At 49.6% G+C, this 21,250-nt stretch overlaps 2 protein-coding genes across 2 annotated transcripts in view; both read right to left on the reverse strand.

The window, feature by feature from the left end:
- Window positions 1–13,875, reverse strand: part of LOC138243370 (GTPase IMAP family member 8-like) — an 83,456-nt gene extending 69,581 nt beyond the window's left edge. Inside the window, exon 1 of the mRNA XM_069198937.1 lies at window positions 13,187–13,875. Coding sequence (XP_069055038.1) covers window positions 13,187–13,875 — 689 coding nt within the window. The remainder of the gene's footprint in view (window positions 1–13,186) is intronic.
- The window catches only part of LOC138243445 (uncharacterized), a 252,123-nt gene extending 231,160 nt beyond the window's left edge, over window positions 1–20,963 (reverse strand). Inside the window, exons 1-3 of the mRNA XM_069199054.1 lie at window positions 20,922–20,963; window positions 18,595–19,323; window positions 17,480–18,199 (exon numbers count right to left, since the gene is read on the reverse strand). Of these exons, the coding sequence (XP_069055155.1) occupies window positions 17,480–18,199; window positions 18,595–19,323; window positions 20,922–20,955 (1,483 nt within the window). The 5' untranslated portion in view covers window positions 20,956–20,963. The remainder of the gene's footprint in view (window positions 1–17,479; window positions 18,200–18,594; window positions 19,324–20,921) is intronic.
- Window positions 20,964–21,250: the final 287 nt, after the last annotated feature.

Consider the following 21,250-nt stretch of genomic DNA (forward strand, 5'->3'; position numbering starts at 1 on the left):
GTAGGAGAGAGAGCCGTGTGTCAGTGTGTCGTACAGAGAGAGGGTCAGTGATGTAGGAGAGAGAGCTGTGTGTCAGTGTGTCGTACAGACAGAGGGTCAGTGATGTAGGAGAGAGAGAGTTGTGTGTCAGTGTGTCGTACAGACAGAGGGTCAGTGATGTAGGAGAGAGAGCTGTGTGTCAGTGTCATACAGACAGAGGGTCAGTGATGTAGGAGAGAGAGAGCTGTGTGTCAGTGTGTCGTACAGACAGAGGGTCAGTGATGAAGGAGAGAGAGAGCCGTGTGTCAGTGTGTCGTACAGACAGAGGGTCAGTGATGTAGAAGAGAGAGCTGTGTGTCAGTGTGTCGTACAGAGAGGGTCAGTGATGTAGGAGAGAGAGCTGTGTGTCAGTGTGTCGTACAGACAGAGGGTCAGTGATGTAGGAGAGAGAGAGCTGTGTGTCAGTGTGTCGTACAGACAGAGGGTCAGTGATGTAGAAGAGAGAGCTGTGTGTCAGTGTGTCGTACAGACAGAGGGTCAGTGATGTAGGAGAGAGAGCTGTGTGTCAGTGTGTCGTACAGAGAGGGTCAGTGATGTAGGAGAGAGAGAGCTGTGTCTCAGTGTGTCGTACAGAGAGGGTCAGTGATGTAGGAAAGAGAGAGCTGTGTGTCAGTGTGTCGTACAGACAGAGGGTCAGTGATGTAGAAGAGAGAGCTGTGTGTCAGTGTGTCGTACAGAGAGGGTCAGTGATGTAGGAGAGAGAGAGCTGTGTGTCAGTGTGTCGTACAGACAGAGGGTCAGTGATGTAGGAGAGAGAGCTGTGTGTCAGTGTGACTTACAGACAGAGGGTCAGTGATGTAGAAGAGAGAGCTGTGTGTCAGTGTGTCGTACAGAGAGGGTCAGTGATGTAGGAGAGAGAGAGCTGTGTGTCAGTGTGTCGTACAGACAGAGGGTCAGTGATGTAGAAGAGAGAGCTGTGTGTCAGTGTGTCGTACAGAGAGGGTCAGTGATGTAGGAGAGAGAGAGCTGTGTGTCAGTGTGTCGTACAGACAGAGGGTCAGTGATGTAGAAGAGAGAGCTGTGTGTCAGTGTGCCGTACAGACAGAGGGACAGTGATGTAGGAGAGAGAGAGCTGTGTGTCAGTGTGTCGTACAGACAGAGGGTCAGTGATGTAGGAGAGAGAGCTGTGTGTCAGTGTGTCGTACAGACAGAGGGTCAGTGATGTAGGAGAGAGAGCCGTGTGTCAGTGTGTCGTACAGACAGAGGGTCAGTGATGTAGGAGAGAGAGCTGTGTGTCAGTGTGTCGTACAGAGAGGATCAGTGATGTAGGAGAGAGCTGTGTGTCAGTGTGTCGTACAGAAAGAGGGTCAGTGATGTAGGAGAGAGCTGTGTGTCAGTGTGTCGTACAGAGAGTGAGTCAGTGATGTAGGAGAGAGAGAGCTGTGTGTCAGTGTGTCGTACAGACAGAGGTTCAGTGATGTAGGAGAGAGAGCTGTGTGTCAGTGTGTCGTACAGACAGAGAGTCAGTGATGTAGGAGAGAGAGCTGTGTATCAGTGCGTCGTACAGAGAGAGGGTCAGTGATGTAGGAGAGAGAGCTGTGTGTCAGTGTGTCGTACAGACAGAGTGTCAGTGATGTAGGAGAGAGAGAGCTGTGTGTCAGTGTGTCGTACAGACAGAGGGTCAGTGATGTAGGAGAGAGAGACTTGTGTGTCACTGTGTCGTACAGACAGAGGGTCAGTGATGTAGGAGAGAGAAAGCTGTGTGTCAGTGTGTCGTACAGACAGAGGGTCAGTGATGTAGGAGAGAGAGAGCTGTGTGTCAGTGTGTCGTACAGACAGAGGGTCAGTGATGTAGGAGAGAGAGCTGTGTGTCAGTGTGTCGTACAGACAGAGGGTCAGTGATGTAGGAGAGAGAGCTGTGTGTCAGTGTGTCGTACAGACAGGGGGTCAGTGATGTAGGAGAGAGAGCTGTGTGTCAGTGTGTCGTACAGAGGGAGGGTCAGTGATGTAGGAGAGAGAGCTGTGTGTCAGTGTGCTGTACAGAGAGTGAGTCAGTGATGTAGGAGAGAGCCGTGTGTCAGTGTGTCGTACAGAGAGAGGGTCAGTGATGTAGGAGAGAGAGCTGTGTGTCAGTGTGCCATACAGACAGAGGGTCAGTGATGTAGGAGAGAGAGAGCTGTGTGTCAGTGTGTCGTACAGAGAGGGTCAGTGATGTAGGAGAGAGAGAGAGCTGTGTGTCAGTGTGTCGTACAGACAGAGGGTCAGTGATGTAGGAGAGAGAGAGTTGTGTGTCAGTGTGTCGTACAGACAGAGGGTCAGTGATGTAGGAGAGAGAGCTGTGTGTCAGTGTGTCGTACAGACAGAGGGTCAGTGATGTAGGAGAGAGAGCTGTGTATCAGTGTGTCGTAGAGACAGAGGGTCAGTGATGTAGGAGAGAGAGCTGTGTGTCACTTTGTCGTACAGACAGAGGGTCAGTGATGTAGGAGAGAGAGCTGTGTATCAGTGTGTCGTAGAGACAGAGGGTCAGTGATGTAGGAGAGAGAGAGCTGTGTGTCAGTGTGCCGTACAGAGAGAGGGTCAGTGATGTAGGAGAGAGGGCTGTGTGTCAGTGTGTCGTACAGACAGAGGGTCAGTGATGTAGGAGAGAGAGCTGTGTGTCAGTGTGCCGTACAGACAGAGGGTCAGTGATGTAGGAGAGAGAGCTGTGTGTCAGTGTGTCGTACAGAGAGAGGGTCAGTGATGTAGGAGAGAGAGCTGTGTGTCAGTGTGTCGTACAGACAGAGGGTCAGTGATGTAGGAGAGAGAGAGCTGTGTGTCAGTGTGTCGTACAGAGAGTGAGTAAGTGATGTAGGAGAGAGAGCTGTGTGTCAGTGTGTCGTACAGACAGAGGGTCAGTGATGTAGGAGAGAGAACTGTGTGTCAGTGTGTCGTACAGAGAGAGGGTCAGTGATGTAGGAGAGAGAGCTGTGTGTCAGTGTGCCGTACAGACAGAGGGTCAGTGATGTAGAAGAGAGAGCTGTGTGTCAGTGTGTCGTACAGACAGAGGGTCAGTGATGTAGGAGAGAGAGAGCTGTGTGTCAGTGTGCTGTAAAGACAGAGGATCAGTGATGTAGGAGAGAGAGCTGTGTGTCAGTGTGCTGTACAGACAGAGGATCAGTGACGAAGGAGAGAGAGCTGTGTGTCAGTGTGTCGTACAGAGAGAGGGTCAGTGATGTAGGAGAGAGAGAGCTGTGTGTCAGTGTGTCGTACAGACAGAGGATCAGTGATGTAGGAGAGAGAGAGCTGTGTGTCAGTGTGTCGTACAGACAGAGGGTCAGTGATGTAGGAGAGAGAGCTGTGTGTCAGTGTGCCGTACAGACAGAGGGTCAGTGATGTAGGAGAGAGAGCTGTGTGTCAGTGTGTCGTACAGACAGAGGGTCAGTGATGTAGGAGAGAGAGAGCTGTGTGTCAGTGTGTCGTACAGAGAGGATCAGTGATGTAGGAGAGAGAGAACTGTGTGTCAGTGTGTCGTACAGAGAGAGGGTCCTCACCATCAGCTCTTCCGGGAGTTTTGACCTGGCAGTGAAGGCACTGAGGGAGAAGGCACTCAGGGCTTTCTACGCAATAAGAAGGAGGCTCTTCAACATCAACCCACCAACAAGAATCTGGCTCCAAATATTTGAAAGTGTAATCCAACCCATTGCCCTATACGGCAGTGAAGTGTGGGGTCCCCTCACAGACCATGATTACACCCAATGGGACAAACACCCCACAGAAACTCTGCACATGGAGATCTGTAGAATCATACTCCGTGTGCAGAGAAAAACTCCTAACAACGGGTGCAGGGCCGAATTAGGCCAGTACCCACTATTGATAAACATACAGAAAAGAGTATTAAAGTATTGGCTACACCTAAAAAACAGCGACCAAAATTCCTACCACCACAAAGCCCTGCTGAGCCAAGAGCTGAGCCCAAAACAGAGCCCCCTGAGCCAGCTGGTCCTGAGGCTCACCGACCTGAGCCACACCAACATTAACCAGCCTCAGGACAGCACTGCTAGAGCACCACAACCAAGACTCAACCACATCACAGCACAGATCAAACAGCAATATCTCACACACTGGGACACACACACACAAACACAACATAAACTGGAATGCTACAGAACCTTAAACAGACAATACACACTATCTGAATATTTGACCAAAATAAAAATTAACAAACAGAAACAGACCCTGATGAAGTACAGGCTCAGTGACCACAACCTGGCCATAGAAACTGGGCGATACAGGCAGACCTGGCTGCCCAGAGAGGACAGGCTGTGCTCCAACTGCCAGCAGGGAGAAATAGAGACAGAGGTGCACTTCCTACTGCACTGTGACAGATACTCTGGGATTAGAGAAACATTCTTCCCGAAATTCAGAAATCTAATCCCAGAGTTCCCACACCTGCCAAAACCACAACAGGTCCCAATCCTACTGGGAGAGGGAGGAGGGAACTCAGTTGATCTGGCAGCCCAGTATGTGATCTCCTGTCACAGCCTGAGGAACAGTGAGTCCGTCTCCCAATAATGCTCCAGCTGCCTACAGTATATGTCAGTATTTTATAATATGTCTTTGTTGTAAATGTCTGTAACGTCTGTAGATTTTATTTTACTTCTATTTTTGTTTTGTTCTATGTTAATTTTATTATTTTTATTTGCTTTGGCAACACTGATTGTACCCATTGGTCATGCTAATAAAGCACCTTGAATTGAATTGAATTGAATTGGGTCAGTGATGTAGGAGAGAGAGCTGTGTGTCAGTGTGTCGTACAGACAGAGGGTCAGTGATGTAGGAGAGAGAGCTGTGTGTCAGTGTGTCGTACAGACAGAGGGTCAGTGATGTAGGAGAGAGAGCTGTGTGTCAGTGTGTCGTACAGAGAGGATCAGTGATGTAGGAGAGAGAGCTGTGTGTCAGTGTGCTGTACAGAGAGAGGGTCAGTGATGTAGGAGAGAGAGAGCTGTGTGTCAGTGTGCCGTACAGACAGAGGGTCAGTGATGTAGGAGAGAGAGCTGTGTGTCAGTGTGCCGTACAGACAGAGGGTCAGTGATGTAGGAGAGAGAGCTGTGTGTCAGTGTGTCGTACAGAGAGGATCAGTGATGTAGGAGAGAGAGCTGTGTGTCAGTGTGCTGTACAGAGAGAGGGTCAGTGATGTAGGAGAGAGAGCTGTGTGTCAGTGTGCCGTACAGACAGAGGGTCAGTGATGTAGGAGAGAGAGAGCTGTGTGTCAGTGTGTCGTACAGAGAGGATCAGTGATGTAGGAGAGAGAGAGCTGTGTGTCAGTGTGTCTTACAGACAGAGGATCAGTGATGTAGGAGAGAGAGAGCTGTGTGTCAGTGTGTCGTACAGACAGAGGGTCAGTGATGTAGGAGAGAGAGCTGTGTGTCAGTGTGTCGTACAGACAGAGGGTCAGTGATGTAGGAGAGAGAGAGCTGTGTGTCAGTGTGTCGTACAGACAGAGGGTCAGTGATGTAGGAGAGAGAGCTGTGTGTCAGTGTGTCGTACAGAGAGGGTCAGTGATGTAGGAGAGAGAGCTGTGTGTCAGTGTGTCGTACAGACAGAGGGTCAGTGATGTAGGAGAGAGAGCTGTGTGTCAGTGTGTCGTACAGACAGAGGGTCAGTGATGTAGGAGAGAGAGCTGTGTGTCAGTGTGTCGTACAGACAGAGGGTCAGTGATGTAGGAAAGAGAACTGTGTGTCAGTGTGTCATACAGACAGAGGATCAGTGATGTAGGAGAGAGAGAGCTGTGTGTCAGTGTGTCGTACAGACAGAGGGTCAGTGATGTAGGAGAGAGAGAGCTGTGTGTCAGTGTGTCGTACAGACAGAGGATCAGTGATGTAGGAGAGAGAGCTGTGTGTCAGTGTGTCGTACAGACAGAGGGTCAGTGATGTAGGAGAGAGAGAGCTGTGTGTCAGTGTGTCGTACAGACAGAGGGTCAGTGATGTAGGAGAGAGAGAGCTGTGTGTCAGTGTGTCGTACAGACAGAGGATCAGTGATGTAGGAGAGAGAGCCGTGTGTCAGTGTGTCGTACAGAGAGAGGGTCAGTGATGTAGGAGAGAGAGCTGTGTGTCAGTGTGTCGTACAGACAGAGGGTCAGTGATGTAGGAGAGAGAGAGTTGTGTGTCAGTGTGTCGTACAGACAGAGGGTCAGTGATGTAGGAGAGAGAGCTGTGTGTCAGTGTCATACAGACAGAGGGTCAGTGATGTAGGAGAGAGAGAGCTGTGTGTCAGTGTGTCGTACAGACAGAGGGTCAGTGATGAAGGAGAGAGAGAGCCGTGTGTCAGTGTGTCGTACAGACAGAGGGTCAGTGATGTAGAAGAGAGAGCTGTGTGTCAGTGTGTCGTACAGAGAGGGTCAGTGATGTAGGAGAGAGAGCTGTGTGTCAGTGTGTCGTACAGACAGAGGGTCAGTGATGTAGGAGAGAGAGAGCTGTGTGTCAGTGTGTCGTACAGACAGAGGGTCAGTGATGTAGAAGAGAGAGCTGTGTGTCAGTGTGTCGTACAGACAGAGGGTCAGTGATGTAGGAGAGAGAGCTGTGTGTCAGTGTGTCGTACAGAGAGGGTCAGTGATGTAGGAGAGAGAGAGCTGTGTCTCAGTGTGTCGTACAGAGAGGGTCAGTGATGTAGGAAAGAGAGAGCTGTGTGTCAGTGTGTCGTACAGACAGAGGGTCAGTGATGTAGGAGAGAGAGAGTTGTGTGTCAGTGTGTCGTACAGAGAGAGGGTCCTCACCATCAGCTCTTCCGGGAGTTTTGACCTGGCAGTGAAGGCACTGAGGGAGAAGGCACTCAGGGCTTTCTACGCAATAAGAAGGAGGCTCTTCAACATCAACCCACCAACAAGAATCTGGCTCCAAATATTTGAAAGTGTAATCCAACCCATTGCCCTATACGGCAGTGAAGTGTGGGGTCCCCTCACAGACCATGATTACACCCAATGGGACAAACACCCCACAGAAACTCTGCACATGGAGATCTGTAGAATCATACTCCGTGTGCAGAGAAAAACTCCTAACAACGGGTGCAGGGCCGAATTAGGCCAGTACCCACTATTGATAAACATACAGAAAAGAGTATTAAAGTATTGGCTACACCTAAAAAACAGCGACCAAAATTCCTACCACCACAAAGCCCTGCTGAGCCAAGAGCTGAGCCCAAAACAGAGCCCCCTGAGCCAGCTGGTCCTGAGGCTCACCGACCTGAGCCACACCAACATTAACCAGCCTCAGGACAGCACTGCTAGAGCACCACAACCAAGACTCAACCACATCACAGCACAGATCAAACAGCAATATCTCACACACTGGGACACACACACACAAACACAACATAAACTGGAATGCTACAGAACCTTAAACAGACAATACACACTAGCTGAATATTTGACCAAAATAAAAATTAACAAACAGAAACAGACCCTGATGAAGTACAGGCTCAGTGACCACAACCTGGCCATAGAAACTGGGCGATACAGGCAGACCTGGCTGCCCAGAGAGGACAGGCTGTGCTCCCACTGCCAGCAGGGAGAAATAGAGACAGAGGTGCACTTCCTACTGCACTGTGACAGATACTCTGGGATTAGAGAAACATTCTTCCCGAAATTCAGAAATCTAATCCCAGAGTTCCCACACCTGCCAAAACCACAACAGGTCCCAATCCTACTGGGAGAGGGAGGAGGGAACTCAGTTGATCTGGCAGCCCAGTATGTGATCTCCTGTCACAGCCTGAGGAACAGTGAGTCCGTCTCCCAATAATGCTCCAGCTGCCTACAGTATATGTCAGTATTTTATAATATGTCTTTGTTGTAAATGTCTGTAACGTCTGTAGATTTTATTTTACTTCTATTTTTGTTTTGTTCTATGTTAATTTTATTATTTTTATTTGCTTTGGCAACACTGATTGTACCCATTGGTCATGCTAATAAAGCACCTTGAATTGAATTGAATTGAATTGGGTCAGTGATGTAGGAGAGAGAGCTGTGTGTCAGTGTGTCGTACAGACAGAGGGTCAGTGATGTAGGAGAGAGAGCTGTGTGTCAGTGTGCCGTACAGAGAGAGGGTCAGTGATGTAGGAGAGAGAGCTGTGTGTCAGTGTGTCTTACAGAGAGGATCAGTGATGTAGGAGAGAGAGAGCTGTGTGTCAGTGTGCCGTACAGAGAGAGGGTCAGTGATGTAGGAGAGAGAGAGCTGTGTGTCAGTGTGCCGTACAGAGAGAGGGTCAGTGATGTAGGAGAGAGAGCTGTGTGTCAGTGTGTCTTACAGAGAGGGTCAGTGATGTAGGAGAGAGAGCTGTGTGTCAGTGTGTCATACAAACAGAGGGTCAGTGATGTAGGAGAGAGAGCTGTGTGTCAGTGTGTCGTACAGAGAGGATCAGTGATGTAGGAGAGAGAGCTGTGTGTCAGTGTGTCGTACAGACAGAGGATCAGTGATGTAGGAGAGAGAGCTGTGTGTCAGTGTGTCGTACAGACAGAGGGTCAGTGATGTAGGAGAGAGAGAGCTGTGTGTCAGTGTGCCGTACAGACAGAGGATCAGTGATGTAGGAGAGAGAGCTGTGTGTCAGTGTGTCGTACAGACAGAGGGTCAGTGATGTAGGAGAGAGAGAGCTGTGTGTCAGTGTGTCGTACAGACAGAGGGTCAGTGATGTAGGAGAGAGAGCTGTGTGTCAGTGTGCCGTACAGACAGAGGGTCAGTGATGTAGGAGAGAGAGCTGTGTGTCAGTGTGCCGTACAGACAGAGGATCAGTGATGTAGGAGAGAGCCGTGTGTCAGTGTGTCGTACAGACAGAGGGTCAGTGATGTAGGAGAGAGAGCTGTGTGTCAGTGTGCCGTACAGACAGAGGATCAGTGATGTAGGAGAGAGCCGTGTGTCAGTGTGTCGTACAGACAGAGGGTCAGTGATGTAGGAGAGAGAGCTGTGTGTCAGTGTGTCGTACAGACAGAGGGTCAGTGATGTAGGAGAGAGAGCTGTGTGTCAGTGTGCCGTACAGACAGAGGGTCAGTGATGTAGGAGAGAGAGAGCTGTGTGTCAGTGTGCCGTACAGACAGAGGATCAGTGATGTAGGAGAGAGCCGTGTGTCAGTGTGTCGTACAGACAGAGGGTCAGTGATGTAGGAGAGAGAGCTGTGTGTCAGTGTGCCGTACAGACAGAGGATCAGTGATGTAGGAGAGAGCCGTGTGTCAGTGTGTCGTACAGACAGAGGGTCAGTGATGTAGGAGAGAGAGCTGTGTGTCAGTGTGTCATACAAACAGAGGGTCAGTGATGTAGGAGAGAGAGCTGTGTGTCAGTGTGCCGTACAGACAGAGGGTCAGTGATGTAGGAGAGAGAGCTGTGTGTCAGTGTGCCGTACAGAGAGAGGGTCAGTGATGTAGGAGAGAGAGAGCTGTGTGTCAGTGTGTCGTACAGAGAGGATCAGTGATGTAGGAGAGAGAGAGCTGTGTGTCAGTGTGTCGTACAGACAGAGTGTCAGTGATGTAGGAGAGAGAGCTGTGTGTCAGTGTGCCGTACAGACAGAGGATCAGTGATGTAGGAGAGAGAGAGCTGTGTGTCAGTGTGCCGTACAGACAGAGGGTCAGTGATGTAGGAGAGAGAGCTGTGTGTCAGTGTGTCGTACAGAGAGGGTCAGTGATGTAGGAGAGAGAGAGCTGTGTGTCAGTGTGCCGTACAGACAGAGGGTCAGTGATGTAGGAGAGAGAGCTGTGTGTCAGTGTGTCGTACAGACAGAGGGTCAGTGATGTAGGAGAGAGAGAGCCGTGTGTCAGTGTGTCGTACAGACAGAGGGTCAGTGATGTAGGAGAGAGAGAGCCGTGTGTCAGTGTGTCGTACAGAGAGGATCAGTGATGTAGGAGAGAGAGAGCCGTGTGTCAGTGTGCCGTACAGAGAGAGGGTCAGTGATGTAGGAGAGAGAGAGCCGTGTGTCAGTGTGCCGTACAGAGAGAGGGTCAGTGATGTAGGAGAGAGAGAGCTGTGTGTCAGTGTGCCGTACAGACAGAGGGTCAGTGATGTAGGAGAGAGAGAGCTGTGTGTCAGTGTGTCGTACAGACAGAGGGTCAGTGATGTAGGAGAGAGAGAGCTGTGTGTCAGTGTGTCGTACAGACAGAGGGTCAGTGATGTAGGAGAGAGAGCTGTGTGTCAGTGTGCCGTACAGACAGAGGATCAGTGATGTAGGAGAGAGCCGTGTGTCAGTGTGTCGTACAGACAGAGGGTCAGTGATGTAGGAGAGAGAGCTGTGTGTCAGTGTGCCGTACAGACAGAGGATCAGTGATGTAGGAGAGAGCCGTGTGTCAGTGTGTCGTACAGACAGAGGGTCAGTGATGTAGGAGAGAGAGCTGTGTGTCAGTGTGCCGGACAGACAGAGGATCAGTGATGTAGGAGAGAGAGCTGTGTGTCAGTGTGTCGTACAGACAGAGGTTCAGTGATGTAGGAGAGAGAGAGCTGTGTGTCAGTGTGTCGTACAGACAGAGGGTCAGTGATGTAGGAGAGAGAGCTGTGTGTCAGTGTGTCGTACAAACAGAGGGTCAGTGATGTAGGAGAGAGAGCTGTGTGTCAGTGTGCCGTACAGACAGAGGGTCAGTAATGTAGGAGAGAGAGCTGTGTGTCAGTGTGCCGTACAGAGAGAGGGTCAGTGATGTAGGAGAGAGAGAGCTGTGTGTCAGTGTGTCGTACAGAGAGGATCAGTGATGTAGGAGAGAGAGAGCTGTGTGTCAGTGTGTCGTACAAACAGAGGGTCAGTGATGTAGGAGAGAGAGCTGTGTGTCAGTGTGCCGTACAGAGAGAGGGTCAGTGATGTAGGAGAGAGAGCTGTGTGTCAGTGTGCCGTACAGACAGAGGATCAGTGATGTAGGAGAGAGCCGTGTGTCAGTGTGTCGTACAGACAGAGGGTCAGTGATGTAGGAGAGAGAGCTGTGTGTCAGTGTGCCGGACAGACAGAGGATCAGTGATGTAGGAGAGAGAGAGCTGTGTGTCAGTGTGTCGTACAGACAGAGGGTCAGTGATGTAGGAGAGAGAGCTGTGTGTCAGTGTGTCGTACAAACAGAGGGTCAGTGATGTAGGAGAGAGAGCTGTGTGTCAGTGTGCCGTACAGACAGAGGGTCAGTCATGTAGGAGAGAGAGCTGTGTGTCAGTGTGCCGTACAGAGAGAGGGTCAGTGATGTAGGAGAGAGAGAGCTGTGTGTCAGTGTGTCGTACAGAGAGGATCAGTGATGTAGGAGAGAGAGAGCTGTGTGTCAGTGTGTCGTACAGACAGAGTGTCAGTGATGTAGGAGAGAGAGCTGTGTGTCAGTGTGCCGTACAGACAGAGGATCAGTGATGTAGGAGAGAGAGAGCTGTGTGTCAGTGTGCCGTACAGACAGAGGGTCAGTGATGTAGGAGAGAGAGCTGTGTGTCAGTGTGTCGTACAGAGAGGGTCAGTGATGTAGGAGAGAGAGAGCTGTGTGTCAGTGTGCCGTACAGACAGAGGGTCAGTGATGTAGGAGAGAGAGCTGTGTGTCAGTGTGTCGTACAGACAGAGGGTCAGTGATGTAGGAGAGAGAGAGCCGTGTGTCAGTGTGTCGTACAGACAGAGGGTCAGTGATGTAGGAGAGAGAGAGCCGTGTGTCAGTGTGTCGTACAGAGAGGATCAGTGATGTAGGAGAGAGAGAGCCGTGTGTCAGTGTGCCGTACAGAGAGAGGGTCAGTGATGTAGGAGAGAGAGAGCCGTGTGTCAGTGTGCCGTACAGAGAGAGGGTCAGTGATGTAGGAGAGAGAGAGCTGTGTGTCAGTGTGCCGTACAGACAGAGGGTCAGTGATGTAGGAGAGAGAGAGCTGTGTGTCAGTGTGTCGTACAGACAGAGGGTCAGTGATGTAGGAGAGAGAGAGCTGTGTGTCAGTGTGTCGTACAGACAGAGGGTCAGTGATGTAGGAGAGAGAGCTGTGTGTCAGTGTGCCGTACAGACAGAGGATCAGTGATGTAGGAGAGAGCCGTGTGTCAGTGTGTCGTACAGACAGAGGGTCAGTGATGTAGGAGAGAGAGCTGTGTGTCAGTGTGCCGTACAGACAGAGGATCAGTGATGTAGGAGAGAGCCGTGTGTCAGTGTGTCGTACAGACAGAGGGTCAGTGATGTAGGAGAGAGAGCTGTGTGTCAGTGTGCCGGACAGACAGAGGATCAGTGATGTAGGAGAGAGAGCTGTGTGTCAGTGTGTCGTACAGACAGAGGTTCAGTGATGTAGGAGAGAGAGAGCTGTGTGTCAGTGTGTCGTACAGACAGAGGGTCAGTGATGTAGGAGAGAGAGCTGTGTGTCAGTGTGTCGTACAAACAGAGGGTCAGTGATGTAGGAGAGAGAGCTGTGTGTCAGTGTGCCGTACAGACAGAGGGTCAGTAATGTAGGAGAGAGAGCTGTGTGTCAGTGTGCCGTACAGAGAGAGGGTCAGTGATGTAGGAGAGAGAGAGCTGTGTGTCAGTGTGTCGTACAGAGAGGATCAGTGATGTAGGAGAGAGAGAGCTGTGTGTCAGTGTGTCGTACAAACAGAGGGTCAGTGATGTAGGAGAGAGAGCTGTGTGTCAGTGTGCCGTACAGAGAGAGGGTCAGTGATGTAGGAGAGAGAGCTGTGTGTCAGTGTGCCGTACAGACAGAGGATCAGTGATGTAGGAGAGAGCCGTGTGTCAGTGTGTCGTACAGACAGAGGGTCAGTGATGTAGGAGAGAGAGCTGTGTGTCAGTGTGCCGGACAGACAGAGGATCAGTGATGTAGGAGAGAGAGAGCTGTGTGTCAGTGTGTCGTACAGACAGAGGGTCAGTGATGTAGGAGAGAGAGCTGTGTGTCAGTGTGTCGTACAAACAGAGGGTCAGTGATGTAGGAGAGAGAGCTGTGTGTCAGTGTGCCGTACAGACAGAGGGTCAGTCATGTAGGAGAGAGAGCTGTGTGTCAGTGTGCCGTACAGAGAGAGGGTCAGTGATGTAGGAGAGAGAGAGCTGTGTGTCAGTGTGTCGTACAGAGAGGATCAGTGATGTAGGAGAGAGAGAGCTGTGTGTCAGTGTGTCGTACAGACAGAGTGTCAGTGATGTAGGAGAGAGAGCTGTGTGTCAGTGTGCCGTACAGACAGAGGGTCAGTGATGTAGGAGAGAGAGCTGTGTGTCAGTGTGTCGTACAGAGAGAGGGTCAGTGATCTCATAGATCCCAATACAAACTCACTATTCCATCAGATATCTTCTCACCTCCTCTGTGCCATCACCTCTAAATCCTTCTTATCAATCTCATAGCAACAGTCACTCTTTCCTGCCACCATGTCCTCTATCTTCTCCAGCAGCTCTGTGACCTTCGTGCGGTCGCCCCTGTTCTTGTTGTTGAGAACATGATACCTGTTCCCACACTTCTCCACCAGCCACTGGAGCTCCTCTCCTCCTCTCTTGATGCGCTGCTCAATGGTTGTGTCTGTCAGCTCATCCCCCCAGGTGAACAACACTATTGTGTGTCTCCACACTCTCTCACTGAGGAGCTGCAGATGTTCCTTCTCTACTCTCCTCTGTTTCTCTCTCAGTGTGATGAGAGGGATCACCAGGAGGAGAGCGTGTCCTGGGGGACACAGAGACACACTGCGCACAACCTCCTGTCTGACACGCTGTGGATCAGTCCTTATTATCCATGGAAAAGAGGAGAACCCTGGAGTGTCGACCACAGTGATCTGCCTCCCAGCTACTTCACCCTGTCTCTTCTCACACTCCTCAGTTCCTCCCTCAATGTCAAACTCCTCTGAGCCCAGGATGGTGTTTCCTACTGCACTCTTCCCAGCACCAGTCCTGCCCAGCAGCACCAGTCTTAGCTCAGAGGGACGGGGCTGGAGTCTGGGTTCGACTTCACTCAGTGCAACAGGAGGAGAGACAGGAGCATCAGGGAGGTGACACATGAGAGGAGACCAACCTCTCCACAGGTATGAGGAGTACAATTTGCTCAAGTCATTTCTTGACAAACGTAACTTAAAAGTCATTATAATAATAATAATAATAATAATAATAATAATAATAATAATTGCTTACACTTCCCCATGAACTGTAAAGCGCTTTGAGTGGAGTTTCTGGACACTCAAAGCGCTTTACAGTTCATGGGGATCCCACCACCGCCACCAGTGTGCAGCTCTTTACAGGTCCTGGGGATCCCACCACCGCCACCAGTGTGCAGGTCTTTACAGGTCCAGGGGATCCCACTACCGCCACCAGTGTGCAGCTCTTTACAGGTCCTGGGGATCCCACCACCGCCACCAGTGTGCAGCCCCACCTGGATGATGCTCCAGTCCTCTCCCCACACACAAGCTCTCAGTTCAGAAAGCCAGTTCAGAGAGGGGGGGTTATTAGGAGGCCATGATGGGTAAACACCAGGGGGGTAATTTGGCCAGGACACCAGGGTGACACCCCTAATCTTCTTAAGAGATACCCTGGGATTGTTAATGACCACAGAGAGTCAGGACCTCGGTTTGACGTCTCATCCGCAGGACGGCGCCTGTTTACAGTCCAGTGCCCCCGTCACTATACTGGGGCATCAGGACCCACACAGACCGCAGGGTGAGAGCGCCCCCTGCTGGCCCCACTCACACCTCTCCCAGCAGCAGCCTCAGTGTTTTCCCAGGAGTCTCCCTTCCAGGTACTGGCCAGGCTCACACCTGCTGGGCTCCAGTGGGGCTGCCAGCTGGGAGTTGCAGGGTGATAGGGCTGCTGGCCATTATGAAAGAAACTTACAGAATGAACATCTGGGAATTTTTCTCGGGCATCATGCCCAGAGTCGGCACAAGTACATCCTCCACCCTGACTCTGAACATCGGCGTTCCCCAGCGCTGCAAACTCAGCCCTCTCCTCTGCTCCCTGTTCACTCACAACTGCGTCTCCAGGAACAAGACAAACTCCATCATCACGTTTGCGGACGATACAACGATCATCAGCTTGATCACGAACAGTGATGAGTCCGCCTACAGGGAGGAGGTAGAAACGCTGACAGCATGGTGTCAGGACAGCAGCCCCTCTCTGAATACCACAGGAACAGACCAGGCACCCATTCACATCAGTGGGTCCACAGTGGTCCAGATTGTCAAATTCCTAGGTGTCAACATCACAGGCGACCTGACCCGGACCCACCACACCAACCCCGTAGACAAGACAGCGCCTGTTCTCTCTCCCCAGACTGAAGAAGTTCAGCCTGCCTTCACACATCCTGACCAGCTTCTACAGCTGCACCACTGAGAGCATCCTAACCGGCTGCACCACTGCCTGGTGTGGTAACTGCTCCGCCCACGAGCTCAGGGTCCTCCAGAGCGTGGTGACACTGGCTCAGAACACTACCGGCTGCGCTACTGAACACAGAGGATATCTACTGTGTTAATGCCTCAAGAAGGCCAGGTCCATCCTCAGGGACCCCAGTCACCCTAAACACAACTTGCTCTCTCTACTACCATCTGGAAAACGGTACTGAAGTATCAGACCAAGACCACCAGGTGTCAGAACAGCCTCTTGCCCCAGGCAGTAAGACTGCTGAACAGCCAACCACAGCAGACACCTGCAGTTACCTCCTTGAACTGACAGGGGGCACTGGCACTCTCAGGACACCTACGAAGAGCACGAAATACCTCCTACCCAGTACCCTACTACTGTCAGGACACCTCAATAGCTCCCTACCCTGTACCCTACTACTGTCAGGACACCTAAATACCTAAATACCTAAATACCTCCTATCCTTGTGTTACTTCTACACAATCTGTGAATTGCAATTGTGTAATCTGTTGTATCCCAATGTTAACCCCTATAAATTCCTGTCCTCCAACTCTTCCATCCCTCTTAACGAGCCTTTAACGAGCTCGCAGATTTCAATGCTGACAACACCGCTGTGTGCTGTACTGTTCGTGCATCGATCAATAAACCTTGATTGATTGAGTGTTGGTCCGACAGTCTTGAGAAACAGATTACAGAGACTGAGCTGCTGTGTGATGGATTAAATCTAATCTTCCTGAGAGAAAACAGTTCAATTACAGCACAGAGGATTTAAACAGACACAGGTCTGTGTGCCACTGTGTTAGTAACGCAGTACAGAGCAGAGCACAGTATGATTTTAATTCCTAACAGGACACAAGATGGTTGAATCTCTCAGTCTGATGACCAGTAAGATCAGTGACTCAGTAATACAGCATCAATCACACTCACTGTTGGGAGATTCAAGTTCTTTACTGTTCCTCCTCTTGACAGGCGGTCTGGGCTCCTCTGTCTCTTTCTCCAGCTCCTCTTCCTCCAGTGTCTTTCTCATCTTCTCCTTCAGCTCCTCTTCTCTCCTGCTCCACTCCTCCTCCAACCTCTGTCTGAGCTCCTCTTCTCTCTCTCTCTCCCTTCTTTCATACTTCTGTCTCAGCTCCTCTGTCTCTCCCTGTCTCTCCTCCAACCTCAGTCTCAGCTCCTCTGTCTCTCTCTGTCTCTGCTCTTCCCTCTGTCTGATATATTTCTCCAGTTCAGTGTTTATTTCTTTGATGTCAGTGGTGAAGTACAGCCCATAGTTTCCTGCCACCATGTGCTCTATCTTCTCCAGCAGCTCTGTGACCTGAGTGCGGTCGTCCCTGTTCTTGTCGTTGAGAACATGATACCTGTTCCCACACTTCTCCACCAGACACTGGAGCTCCTTCCCTTCTGTCTCAATGTGCTGCTCAATGGTTGTGTGTCTCAGTGTGTCCCCCCAGGTGAACAGCACTATTGTGTGTCTCCACACTCTCTCACTGAGAAGCTCCAGATGTTCCTTCACTGATCTACAGTCTGTGTCTGAGTCCAGATCAGTCACCAGGACGAGAGTGTGGGGTCCTGGGGGACACAGAGACACACTGCGCACAACCTCCTCTCTGACACGCTGTGGATCAGTCCTTATTATCCATGGAAAAGAGGAGTACCCTGGAGTGTCGACCACAGTGATCTGCCTCCCAGCTACTTCACCCTGTCTCTTCACACACTCCTGAGGTTCTCCCTCAGTGTCAAACTCCTCTCTGCCCAGGATAGTGTTTCCTGCTGAGCTCTTCCCAGACCCAAACTCCCCCAGCAGCACGATCCTGATCTCTGAGAGACGCTGTGGTGCCTCATGGGAATCAGCCTGTCCCTCCCCTGTCAGAGAGAAAGATCACAGATTATTCCTCTTCAGAAACTCAGCACTGAGATGAGCTGCAGTGAGTGAGGAGTCTCAGCAGAGCTCACAGTGTGACCCAGTGGTGACATGTTGCTCTACAGGGTAGATACCCCACAAGGGCTCTGTTTCCAACACAGCTGTGAGTCTTTTCCTGCAGAGCCCTGCTGTAGAACTGGGTATCCAGGACATCACATGAAGTTAACATTTATTACTTATCTCATTAAAAAATGAAAATATACGATTCATTTCAGACTTACTCAGACTTCTATCAAAAGCTTTAATACATGATAATATGACCCCATTTAATATCTGTATTAGACTGACTGTACTGAGGTGTGACCCCGATCAGAGAGAGAACATCAACTCACTCTTGGGAAGCAGTTGGGGTCCCAGTGTCTTCTGCAGAAGCTCTTCTATCCTCTGTCTCTCCTTTTTTGCCAAAGTCTTGAACTTCTCTTCCATCTCCTGTAAATCCTTCTCCTCAATCTCATAACAACAGTCACTCTTTCCTGCCACCATGTGCTCTATCTTCTCCAGCAGCTCTGTGACCTGAGTGCGGTCGCCCCTGTTCTTGTTGAGAACATGATACCTGTTCCCACACTTCTCCACCAGACGCTGGAGCTCCTCTCCTCCTCTCTCAATGTGCTGCTCAATGGTTGTGTCTGTCAGCTCATCCCCCCAGGTGAACAACACTATTGTGTGTCTCCACACTCTCTCACTGAGAAGCTCCAGATGTTCCTTTACTGATCTCCAGTCCGTGAATAAGTCCAGATCAAACACCAGGAGGAGAGCGTGGGGTCCTGGGGGACACAGAGACACACTGCGCACAACCTCCTGTCTGATCTGCTGTGGATCATTCCTCATCAGCCACACATCCCAGCCTGGAGTGTCGACCACAGTGATCTGCATCCCAGCTACTTCACCCTGTCTCTTCACACACTCCTGAGGTTCTCCCTCAGTGTCAAACTCCTCTCTGCCCAGGATAGTGTTTCCTGCTGAGCTCTTCCCAGACCCAAACTCCCCCAGCAGCACGATCCTGATCTCTGAGAGACGCTGTGGTGCCTCATGGGAATCAGCCTGTCCCTCCCCTGTCAGAGAGAAAGATCACAGATTATTCCTCTTCAGAAACTCAGCACTGAGATGAGCTGCAGTGAGTGAGGAGTCTCAGCAGAGCTCACAGTGTGACCCAGTGGTGACATGTTGCTCTACAGGGTAGATACCCCACAAGGGCTCTGTTTCCAACACAGCTGTGAGTCTTTTCCTGCAGAGCCCTGCTGTAGAACTGGGTATCCAGGACATCACATGAAGTTAACATTTATTACTTATCTCATTAAAAAATGAAAATATATGATTCATTTCAGAGCTACTCAGACTTCTATCAAAAGCTTTAATATATGATAACATGACCCCATTTAATATCTGTACAGTATTAGACTGACTGTACTGAGGTGTGACCCCTATCAGAGAGAGAACATCAACTCACTCTTGGGAAGCAGTTGGGGTCCCAGTGTCTTCTGCAGAAGCTCTTCTATCCTCTGTCTCTCCTTTTTTGCCAAAGTCTTGAACTTCTCTTCCATCTCCTGTAAATCCTTCTCCTCAATCTCATAACAACAGTCACTCTTTCCTGCCACCATGTCCTCTATCTTCTCCAGCAGCTCCGTGACCTGAGTGCGGTCGTCCCTGTTCTTGTTGTTGAGAACATGATACCTGTTCCCACACTTCTCCACCAGACACTGGAGCTCCTTCCCTCCTCTCTCAATGTGCTGCTCAATGGTTGTGTGTCTCAGTGTGTCCCCCCAGGTGAACAGCACTATTGTGTGTCTCCAGACTCTCTCACTGAGAAGCTCCAGATATTTCTTCACTGATCTCCAGTCTGTGTATGAGTTCACATTAATCACCAGGAGGAGAGCGTGGGGTCCTGGGGGACACAGAGAGACACTGTGCACAACCTCCTCTCTGACACGCTGTGGATCAGTCCTTATTATCCATGGAAAAGAGGAGTACCCTGGAGTGTCGACCACAGTGATCTGCCTCCCAGCTACTTCACCCTGTCTCTTCACACACTCCTTAGTTACTCCCTCAGTGTCAAACTCCTCTCTGCCCAGGATGGTGTTTCCTGCTGAGCTCCTCCCAGACCGTCTCTCCCCCAGCAGCACGATCCTGATCTCTGAGAGACGCTGTGGTGCCTCATGGGAATCAGCCCGTCTCCTCCCTGTCAGAGAGAAAGATCACAGATTATTTACATGATAAAGTTCTCATCACAGATATCTTCACTCTTCATCCCATTTAAAATTTATGATAAAAACGTCTCTATATCTTTCCTATTGTCCCTGCCCCGTGAGAGAGAAAAAATCACAGATTATTGAGATTATATTTCTGTGTATTCTCTGTGGTATACAAAAATGTTCTGTTAATGTTAGACAAACTGTATTCTTACAACATTCTTATTCTGTATTCTTACCATCTATATATATATTTTTATTTTTCACTGTTCTCTCAATAGTACATGTTTATTTTTCATCAGGATTTTTCTTAGAATACTTTAACTGAAAGGTTAGATTAGAGAGTTAGAGAGTCACCTTCTCTAAACTCTTTCAGATCCAGACTCCAAACCCTCTTCTTCAGAAAAGCCTTTACTGAACTGGTTCCATTCTTCACCCCTCTGCTCTTAGTACCACCATCCAAAGTCTCCTCTGTGTATTGTAATTGTGTTTTATCTTGTGTATAATCTTGTTTTATTGTTGTTGTCATTCTGTAAAGCGCTTTGAGAAGCCACCTTAAAAGGCGCTATATAAAATAAAGTTTATTATTATTATTATTCCACCTTATTTTAAAAATACATGTAAAAAACTGTAAAATCATTCAGTCTGTCCTGATTCTTCAGTAGTGAGTCTAAAATGTCACATTACATAAAGAAATGTTTGGGACTCAGCCACCTGGCTGGGAAATCTGTGTTGTATAGTTTCAAACTGCTTAGAAACTATCTACTGGGATCCACACTGAAGAGAACTAGCATGATGTTAGTTTAAAAACAGTGAAACTGACAAGCTGGAGGAACTGAGTCTCATAAGTCTGAAGGGAGTGTCCCACACTGACAGGGTGAAGATGGTGAACCACATATATACAAAATATTCAACATCCTCAGTGACAGTCAGTCATCATTAAAGACCAGTTAGATATTGACACCTCAGAGTTCCTCAGAATTAACACTGAAGCTCAAAGCAACACTAAGACTTAAAATCAGGAGTGGGAGGCTCTACTGTACACAGAGAAGGGTGGGAGAGGGGAACAAGCTGCCCAGTCAGGATAGGAGAAACAGCTGCACAAGAACCTGGAATCACTACTAATTATGGGCCAAATAAATTCCTCTGTTGTTCATCTGTACTGATTCCTCTCTGCTATTATCAGCTGTACAATAAACATGGCCTCTGAGCAACAAACAGGAAACGATCATATCTGAGCGTGTCTGAGCATCATGAACACTAACATTGTGAATCCAATACCATCAGCAAACAGTCAGGTTTAACATCAATCATTCTACCTTAAATAAACACCTGATTAAAATATTTAGTGAATTCCAAACAGCTTGAGTTTACAGTACCGATCCCTGATCTCTGACAAGAGAAAGTGAAAGTAAAATCAGTTCCTGTTTTTCTCTCCTAGTTCAGACCCTATGTGTCTGAGAGACAGAACACACTCTCAGCAGACAGGAAGACACTTCTCCAGCTGCTGCTGTGCTCTGTGACAGAGAAGAGTCCCTCAGTGACTCCCTTACTGACACTCTGACAGGCAGAACAAGAGAAAACTCACCAGGGCTGAGCGCTGAGCTCCTACACGCTGCCATCTCTCTCTCTCTCTGTCTCCGTCTCTTCCTGCTGATGTGAGGTGGGGGGGGGTTTCCTGTCCTCGCTGTGACGCTGCTCTGGCGCCACCTAGTGGATTCATAAAGTTAATCACCAACTGAACAGGTTCATCAGTAAGAGCAAAATAAAACACCAGAATACCCAGATCAACTCTTGCCAGCATCCTTGGACACTGGGGTCCACACCCCTACTCTCACACACAGTGTTGTTGTACTGAGCAGGACTTTTTTTATATTTATACATACTGTGTGCGTTATTGACGACACCTCTACTCTT

The sequence above is a fragment of the Lepisosteus oculatus genome, chromosome 14 (genome assembly GCF_040954835.1).
Source record: "Lepisosteus oculatus isolate fLepOcu1 chromosome 14, fLepOcu1.hap2, whole genome shotgun sequence".
Classification (NCBI taxonomy): domain Eukaryota; kingdom Metazoa; phylum Chordata; class Actinopteri; order Semionotiformes; family Lepisosteidae; genus Lepisosteus; species Lepisosteus oculatus.